The 9,699-nt window shown below is 45.9% G+C and overlaps 1 protein-coding gene across 6 annotated transcripts in view; it reads right to left on the bottom strand.

The window, feature by feature from the left end:
* Positions 1 to 9,699, bottom strand: part of ptk2ba (protein tyrosine kinase 2 beta, a) — a 125,721-nt gene that overhangs the window by 47,819 nt on the left and 68,203 nt on the right. For all 6 annotated transcript variants that reach the window (XR_007262860.1, XM_048600860.1, XM_048600861.1 and 3 more), the window contains exons 8-12: positions 8,102 to 8,242; positions 6,122 to 6,193; positions 5,392 to 5,496; positions 3,144 to 3,261; positions 1,790 to 1,817 (exon numbers count right to left, since the gene is read on the bottom strand). Coding sequence is in view for 5 of the 6 variants with exons in the window: in XM_048600860.1 (XP_048456817.1) it covers positions 1,790 to 1,817; positions 3,144 to 3,261; positions 5,392 to 5,496; positions 6,122 to 6,193; positions 8,102 to 8,242 (464 nt within the window). In the remaining variant the exon portion in view is untranslated. The remainder of the gene's footprint in view (positions 1 to 1,789; positions 1,818 to 3,143; positions 3,262 to 5,391; positions 5,497 to 6,121; positions 6,194 to 8,101; positions 8,243 to 9,699) is intronic.

Genomic DNA, 9,699 nt, shown 5'->3' with positions numbered 1-9,699 from the left:
CTTCCCCACTCCTCCATCACTCCCAGCACTTCCCCACTCTCCCACTCTCCCACTCTCCCACAGCACCTTCCCTTGCAATCGCAGAAGGTGTAACACTTGCCCATTCACCTTCTCTCTCCTCACTGTCCAACGCCCAAACACACCTTCCAGGTGAAGCAGCGATCTACCTGCACTTTTTAAAATCTAGTCTACTGCATTCACTGCTCACAATGCGGTCTCCTTTAGACTGACAAGGCTGCTTTGTGGAACATCACTCTAACATATCAGCTCTGGACCTGCTGCAATGTTCCAATGAACCTTTTATTCATTCATGGGATGAGGGCATTGCTGGCTAGGCAGCATTTATTGCCCATCCCTAATTGCCCAGAGGACAGTTGAGAGTCAACCACATTGCTGTGGGTCTGGAGTCACATGTAGGCCAGACCAGGTAAGGATGGCAGTTTCCTTCCCTAAAGGACATTAGTGAACCAGATGGGTTTTACCTGACAATCAGCAATGGATTCATGGTCATGATTAGAGTCTTAATTCCAGATATTTATTGAATTCAAACTCCACCATCTGCCACAGCGGGATTCGAACCCAGGTCCCCAGAACATTATCTGGGTCTCTGGATTAACAATCCAGCAATAATACCACTAGGCCATTGCCTCCCCACAATACAAGCTTGAGGAATAGCACCTCCCCTTTCATTTCAACACTTTCTAGCCTTGAGGTCTCAACATCAAATTCCATCACCTCAGAACATGAACACTGCCTCCTGTCTGCTTTCTCCAGCATTTCCTCTTCACCCTCTCCCTCATTTGGATTTCTTGACTTTCAGCAGACCTGACCCATATTCTGCCAGTAACACCGATTTTGAATCTCTCTCTTTCTTCTCTACACAACTTACTATCTCCTTTTCTGCTTGCTCTGTAACACCTGAGATCTCTAAACCCCCTCACCCTCTAACCTTCCCACAACTCTCTCTTCTGTCCTATTGCTTTCCCTCACCTACTCCTCCTGTCAAACCCATCCGAAAGGGGAGCATGGTCACTGTGAGGGTAAACAGCTGAGTGAGTGCATTTGGAAATTTGGTTCAAAGAGGAAATTTGGTACATTGGGGGGTGGGGGGAGTGGATGTAGAAGTCACAGGTGCTGGGGTCAGGGTGGGGAGCGGTAATGCTGAGTGGGGCACCCCTCCAGTGTCACTCCCTCCTACCTCTGGAATGCTCCCAGCTGAGTGACTGGCCCATCTTGTAGCTGCTCTGCATACAGTTTTTCATACAACACTCTCTCCATGTGCACCATTGTCTCTGTCCACATCTCAAACTGCTCTGGCCCAAGCCTCAGGAATTCCCTAAGTAAAAAAAAAAGAACTGTGGGTGCTATAAATCTGGAACAAATACAGAAATTGCTGGAAAAGCTCAGCAGGTCTGGCAGCATCTGTGGAGAGAAATCAGAGTTAACATTTCGGGTTGAGTTCTGTAGAAGGGTCACTGGACCTGAAACGTTAACTCCGATTTCTCTCCACAGATGCTGCCAGACCTGCTGAGCTTTTCCAGCAATTTCTGTTTTTGTGGGGAATTCCCTCCCCAAACTTCTCCCCTTCTTTCAAGTGCTCCTTTGAACCTTGATCCTTTAACTTTTGTGTTCGTCCCTCCTGCTAACTCATGCCTTGATTGTCAGAATACTCTCCTACCAAGGCCATTGGGTGTTTTTTCTACATCAACGGGTGCTACATAAATGCACCGTGTTGCAGTTGTTGTTTGTAATCAGACTGCCAAAGGGAGGAAAAGATTTTGATACATACTGTGATGGCAGCTGTGGAAGTTCATGAGCTGTAGGGAGAGAGGCCACAGCAGAATTAATATCAAAAAAAACAGATTCTCGGCCAATCAGCTGTAGAATGTTAGAATTGGAAAGCGTATTAGCCAAAACAATGACACAATTGCCTCTGTTTCCAATCAGGACCATCTGGAACAAACAACTGTGGAGTACAGGGTTGGTTGAGGAACATTGCAGGGAATGAAACAGACCATTAGTGGGAGAGTGATAGACCCACAGGACTATACAAAGTCTTTCAAAGAACAAACACAGAACACTGGTGATCGAGACTTTTGTCCTTCTAGGTGGAAGTGGTCATGCATTTGGAAGGTGCTGTTTAAGTATCTTTGGTGAATTTCTGCAGTGCATCTTGTAGATAGTACACACTGCTGCTACTGAGCGTCGGTGGTGGAGGGAGTGGATGCTTGTGGATGTGGTGCCAATCAAGAGGGGGCTGCTTTGTCCTGGATGGTGTCAAACTTCTCAAGTGCTGTTGGAGCTGCACTCCAACCATTTCTTAATATCATGTAGAGTGAATCAAATTCATTGAAGACTGGTATCTGTAATGCTGGGGACCACTGGAGGAGGCCGAGATGGATCATCCACTCAGCACTTCTGGCTGAAGATTGCTGCGAAAGCTTCAGCCTTATCTTTTGCACTGATGTGCTGGGCTCTTCCATCATTGAGGATGGAGATATTTGTGGAGCCTCCTCCTCCAGTGAGTTGTTTAATTGTCCACCACCATTCACAACTGGATGTGGCAGGACTGCAGAGCTTAGATCTGATCCATTTATTGTGGGATCACTTAGCTCTGTCTATCACTTGCTGCTTTCACTGTTTGGCGTGCAGGTAGTCCTGTTTGGTGGCTTCACCAGGTTGATACCTCATCTTCAGGTATGCCTGGTACTGCTCCTGGCATACCCTCCTGCACTCTCCATTGAACCAGGGTTGAACCCCTGGCTTGATGGTGATGGTTGAGTGGGGGATATGCCGGGCCATGAGGTTACAGATTGTGCTGGAGTACAATTCTGCTGCTGTTGGTGGCCCACAGAGCCTCATGGATGCCCAGTCTTGAGTTGATAGATCTGAGAAAAGTCGGTCCCATTTAGCATGGTGATAGTGCCGCACAACACGATGGAGGGTATTCTCAATGTGAAGGTGGGACTTCATCTCCACAGGGACTGTGTGGTGGTCAATCTACTTGAATTGTGTTGTGGGTTGATTGACAAGTTACAGTCTATCAAACAAGGAATGTTCTGAAAGTCAGTTAACAAAACAGAAATACAGACAGGCATATTAAAGCTGGATGTGAATATCATGTTGTTGTCACTGGTCTCTACCTCGCTTGGGCCTCGATATGAAGGAGGTGGTGGTTTCACTCTCCAAACGACAATAACCATCGATTAAATCCGCCATGCTCTCTGCCATCACCACTGATGAGGTTGTGATTGTTAATGGCTGCAGGATTAACAGAAAGACGACAGCTTGTCTTATTGGCTAAATATTAATATTCATTTTGGTAGCAAAAGTTAAAAAAAAACGACTGAGATGTGTAAGTATTGACGTTCAAGGAAACCTGGTTAGTCTCACTAAAAATGTGAAGTTGTTCAGTTTGAAAGGGAGAACAAATGAACAGAATATTATTTGTATGGAGAAAAACTGCAGAAAGCTACAACACAAAGGGACTTGGGGGAATTTGTGCATGAAACACAGAAAGATCGCACACGGGGCAGCAGGTAATCGGGAAGGCTAATGGAATGTGGGCCTTTATTGAAAGGGGGTTGGAGTGTAAGAGTAGGGAAGTCTTACTGTATTTGTGCAAGGTGCTGGGGAGACCACATCTGGAGTACTGTGGGCAGTTTTGGTCCCTTTATTGAAGGAAAAGCATCATTTAAGTGGAGGCTGTTCAGAGAAGGTTCACAATGATGATCTCTGGTTTAGAGGGATTGATTATTGACCAAAGTGTAAACAGGTTGGGACTCTACTCACTGGAGTTTAGAAGAATGAGAGGTGATCTCATTGAAACATATCGAATTCTTAAGCGGCTTGACAGGGTCAATGCTGAGAGGATGATTCCCCTCATGGGAGAGTCTAGGACCAGTGGGCACAGTCCCAGAATAAAGGGGGCACCCATTTAAGACTGAGCTGAGGAGGAATTTCTTCTCTCAGAGGGTCGTGAGTCTTTGGAACACGGAGCTCGGGGCAGATTCTTTGTGAATGTTTAAGGCTGAGACAGAGATTTTTGATCAGTCGGGGAATTGAGGATTATGGGGAAAGAACAGGAAAGTGGATGTGAGGAATGTCGGATCAGCCACGATCCTATTGGATGGTGGAGCAGGCTCGAGGGGCCGAACAGCCTCCTATTTCTTTTGTTCATCATTTGCAGAAACTAGAGCAAAGGTAGAGTACAGAGAAAATCTTGGTCAGCCGTCTGGAATTAGTCCATCATCTCAAATGTTAGTGGTATTAAAACCTGTTCTCATTCACCCTCGTTCCATAGAATGCCAAATCCCTAAACCCCTCCCCATTCATTTCTGTTTGGGGAGGCGATGGCCTAGTGGTATTATCGCTGGACTGTTAATCAACAAACCCAGATAACATCCCGGGTTCGAATCCTGCCACAGCAGATGGTGGAATTTGAATTCAAGAAATATCTGGAATTAAGAATCTAATGATGACCATAAATCCATTGCCGATTGTTGGAAAAACCCATCTGGTTCAATAATATCCTTTAGGGAAAGAAACTGCCATTGTTACCTGGTCTGGCCCACATGTGACTCCAGACCCACAGCAATGTGGTTGACTCTTAACTGCCCTCTGGGCAATTAGGGATGGGCAATAAATGCTGCCCAGCCAGTGACACCCTCAACCCGTGAACGCATAATAGAAAAAAAATCAAACTTCTTCCCATTGTAATAAATTCCAAAAATCTAATTGTTTTAAGATACCCAAGTACTTGGCCATTCGTGCCCACTTTACAGAATGACAGCCTCTTTCCCATTCACCAGTAGTGTGCAGACTTATAACAAACATAGTCCCTTTCCCTACACCCAGAATGTTTTCCATACTAACAGCCTGAACCCTCTCCCCATCCTGGTTTAGGTGCAAACACTGGGCTCTCCCAGCACGGCTCTCAGATAATAATGGGATCATAATGAACACAATCCTCCACCATAGCTGGGATACCATCACGCTGCCTCACCCAGTTAAATAGCACAATCAGAGATACTCCAGGGACAGGTTTCATAGGCACTGGACAAACTGACATTTGAACAACAAGGTTAACAGAATCATTGAAGGTGGATTCAACAAACAAAATCTGAGCATGCTGGATAAACTCAGCAGGTCTGGCAGCACCTGTCGGGGGAGAAATAGTTAAAGGTTCAAGTCCAGCAACCCTTCTTCAGAACAATGAACAATACAGCACATGAACAGGCCCTTTGGCCCTTTAAGCCTGTGCTATCACATTTTGCCTTTCCATACTAAAACTGTCAGAAAAGTTCTGGACTTCGCTGAAATAATAGAAAGAACGTTAACAATTGAAGTTGGATGGGGGTCATTTGTTGAGCAATGTGAGAATGTCAGTACCTGTGGGGCTCCTTTAATTTCGAGCTGAAGGGAAGCTTTCTTTTCACCCTCTGAATGGAGAAAATTAATCGACTTGATTTGGCTGAATTCTGCCAAGGTGATAGGCTATTCAGGATCGAAACATAAAACAATATTTAACTTACTTTAATTTGGTAAATAGCATGCCATTGTTATAAAACACATCTTAATCATATCATGGGGTTAGTCTCTGCTCCCCACAACTAGTGAATCTCAGACACCTCCAGTACAGATAATGACCGTGGGTATCTCAGACCTGCTCTGGGTGAACACTGTCTGCAAGAGGTAAACAGCCCAGGGATAGCAATTATCAGGGTGAGAGTAAACTGACATTGCACTCCCTCCAATATTTCCACCTCCTTACCCCGACTTGGAAATACATCACCATTCCCTCACTGTTGCTAGGTCCATGTCTTGGAATTCCTTCCTTAAGGGCATTGTTGGGTCAACCCAAAGCACATGGACTGCAGTGGTTCAAGGAGGCAACTCACCCCCACCTTCTCAAGGGGCAACTAGGGACAGGCAAGAAATGCTGGCCCAGCTAGCAATGCCCACATCCCATAAACAAACAAGATGAAAATAAGCCAGTTGGAGTGTGCTAGTCAATGTGTCTCACTCCTCGACTTTGCTAAATTCCTCACTCACTGTCTGTGGTTCCAGCCTGAACAGAGACCTCTGCTGGAAATCTGAATGATACAGTCTCTGTACTCACTCCGTCCTTATTGATCACTTGGCCGATTCCATGACGTCCAATGACCAGTTCCACAGTGATGATCCATCCTTGCTGAAAGGCAGAATGCAGAAATAATCGGAGTGTGACACCAGCACACAGGAATTTCACGGAGGAGGTATTTAAAACATCAAACACTTTAACAAACTCTACACAGTGATAATTTCATTATGAACGTTGGACGATTTGAGGACGGCAGAGGGGAGAGCACAGGACAAAGTGAAAATCTATAATGGCACAACATTCAAAGAGGGGTGAAACATTCCTGAACAACTCTTTGTAAGGGCAGGACCTTAGGCAGTGCAGCACTCCCTTGGCACTGCACTTAACAACCAGCCAGGAGGATTACTTCAGGGTGCTGCGTCGGGTTTTAAGACAATGACGTGGTGGCAGCTCACTGAGAGAACTACAGGCTGCAGAGAGTCAAAACTGCACACTCACAACAGGATGGAGCTGTGCTGGTGAGTGGGCGGAGAGGATGTTTGATGTCCACAGTGTTTGGTGAGAACATCAGAGACAAGCTGATATACCGAGCACGGCACCATCCAAATGATTGGGTGAGAGTGACTGCAGTTCATGGCACAGTACAGGAGGGAAAACTCAACTTAGAGCCCGAATTCAGAATTTTCGTTTGAACAGCACAGAGAGAGACAGAAAGAGTAGGGAAGAGAAATGGAAGGAGAAATTGAAGACAAAGAGGTTGGGGGAAGGAGACAGCAAGAAATGAGGAGAAGGTGAAAAAAGATATCTCAGAAAGAAGGAGAGAGTGAGAGGGAGGCAGAGGATAGGGAGAATGTGAAAGAGTAGAGTACACATTGAGAAAACACTGCAGAGTGAAAGTCTTCTTGTATTCCAAAGATCTCCCAGGAAACACAGGGAGAGAGTGAGAGAGGATGTGAGGGAGAGAGGAATAGGAGGGGAACAGGGGCAGAGGGAATGAAAGGGGGGGTGGGGAAGGGAGTGAGGGAGGCATGGAGAGAATGAGGGAGAGAGAAGGGGACTGAGAGGGACAGATAGAGAAGAGAGAAAAGGGGGTGGGGGGAGAGGGGGTGGGGGGGAGGGGGGGAGAGGGGGGGGGGAGATGAGGGGAAGATGGCGGGGGAGAGACAGAAAAGACAGAGAGGGGCAGAGAGAAACAGAGAAAGAGAAAGTGGGAGAGAGAGATAGAGGTAGAGAGAGAGAGAGAGAGAGACAGACAGAGAGCGTGATGGGGGAGAGAGATAGAGAGAGAGTGAGAGACAGAGAGAGAGAGTAAGCAGGAGTCAAGGGAAGTATTCCTAAATTGGAGGGAGTCAGTTGCTGAGATGGATTTGATTTTCCGATTTCACTCAGGTCCATCAGATTGGACTCACCATGCTGCTAGACTATGGATTGGTTAAAACTGTCTTTGTGAGGAGGTTAACAAACTCAATCGACTGATCATGTTTGTCAATGCCTCACAGATCACTGTCTCCATGGCTAATGCCATGGTAAAGGAGTCTGTAAGTCACTGAAGGTGAAATCAGTTTGAGGTTGTGTTGGGGGTAGAAGCATGGGGAGCACTATAATGTGTAGAGAATGTATCTTCTTGTTTTGATGTATCAGATAAATGCAAGCTGTTTCCATTTTAAAACAGACAGAAGCTGTTTCAGTGTGCTGACAGCTCACCGAGACAAGGTCCTGCTCAGAGAAACTGTGTTCCTGAAGCCACTGTGTTCTTCTCAGGGAACAGGCAGAAAGGGCAAAGACATATCACCAGCTGAGATTTAATCTCAGTGAAAACTGAGTAAACACTGTGTTGGGAGAGGAGATGAAGGAATCCAGGTTGGGAGGTCTTTTTTGTTTAAAAGATGAAAGGAGTCACATTTATCAAAATAATAACAGTTGAAGCTTCCTCTCATTTCCACAACTCAACATCACAATGAGAGCTATTGTAGAAGGACAGTCACAGAGCAGTGAGCAGAAATTTCCGAATGGACTTACACCCAGTTCACATTTATAATGTTCTTGTTCAAAATTGGTGACAGTGCGAAGGATTTCGAAAAACTTGGAAATGCATTCATCTTCCTTGAACTGGCTAAACTGCAGGAAGGTTTGCTGGATAAGTTTACGCAAATGCTTGGCCTGTGGGTAGGAGCAAAGAGACAGCGTGAGACGGTTCCTGCTTTCAGCAGCTCATTATTCAAGCTGTGATCTGGCAGCATTCCAACAAGGCACGAAAACTCCTAACAGCCTGCTCTAACTGTCTTTATAACTAGTGAAAGTAATTGTTTTGTTCCTGCACTTTGCTGTGTCAGGTTTTGCTCAGTGTACACTATTCCTCGCTGCACTGAAGGAGTGCTGCAGTTTTCATGCTTCCCGCTTACGGAGAAGATGGAAAACAAAGACATGGCCTCCCCTCCCAGGTTCCCTACATCGTTTGAAAAAGAGCAGTATAATTCTTCCTGGACGCACCGAGCTACAGGGTGCTGCATTGGACCTGCAGAGTATGACACAGGACTGCAGGAGATTGCACGGGACTACAGGGTATGGCAGAGAATACTGAGAAGCTCTTCAGTGTGGAAACAGGCCATTTGGCCCAATGATTCCACACCAACTCCGAAGAGCATCCCACCCAGATCCTTCCCCCTACCCTATCCCTGTAACCCTGCATTTCCCAGGGCTAACTACACATCCCTGAACATGATGGGTAATTTCCCACAGCCAATCCACCTAACCTGCACATTTTTGGACTGTGGGACCACACCAGAGCACCTGGCAGAAATCCACACAGACACGGGGAGAATGTGCAAACTCACTACGTTGGATAGCAGGAGACTACAGGGTACAGAAGAGGACCCAGGATAACGACAGCTCAATGATGATAGCTGACAAAGCTTAGAGGAAACAGTGTGTGTTACGTAGCAGTGGTTAGATTTCTGGTGCGATGAAATGCTTGAGCTAAAGGATGCAAATTATTAAATTCAGCATTCTAAAGAAACACAGCGAGAACGAGCAGAGTGAGCTGGAATCTTGTTCTCCTCCGCTGGGATTTCAACCTTCCCAGCAGCTGATATCAGAGACAAAGACCTTTCCTACAGCATTGACACAACGTCAAGTGAAAGTTTGCTGGATGAAAGGTCCAATCACACTCCATCTTCTTGAGGGCTATGAGGAATGTGCACCAGATTGTGGTCTGGCCCATGACCCCATTCCTCCTCCTGCCCGCAGCCCACCGTAAGAGAATGGTAAAAACAATGTGGAGAATGATCATCTGCAAAAGAGAATCTTGTTGCAGAGTTGAACAAAGGCCAGGTAAAACTAACAGCTGCACAACAGTAAGACAGTTGACCATTCAGCCCCTTGAGTCTATCCCATCTTTCAGTGAGATCAAGACTTATCTAAAGTCCATAGGCCTGGCTTTGTCTGATACCCTGTAAACTTGGCTGATTAAAAACTGATCAATCTCGATTTAAAACTAACAACCGAACTCACATCACCCTCCCATTTGCTCAAGTGTGTTCAAACTTGAACAGCTTTTTCTGATAATTAGTGTTTCTGACTTCTTCTAAAATGCATGAATCTAATTTTTGGACCATTAT

This window comes from Rhincodon typus, chromosome 9 (assembly GCF_021869965.1).
Source record: "Rhincodon typus isolate 14 chromosome 9, sRhiTyp1.1, whole genome shotgun sequence".
NCBI lineage: Eukaryota > Metazoa > Chordata > Chondrichthyes > Orectolobiformes > Rhincodontidae > Rhincodon > Rhincodon typus.
This window is presented reverse-complemented; position numbering and strand designations above follow the sequence as displayed.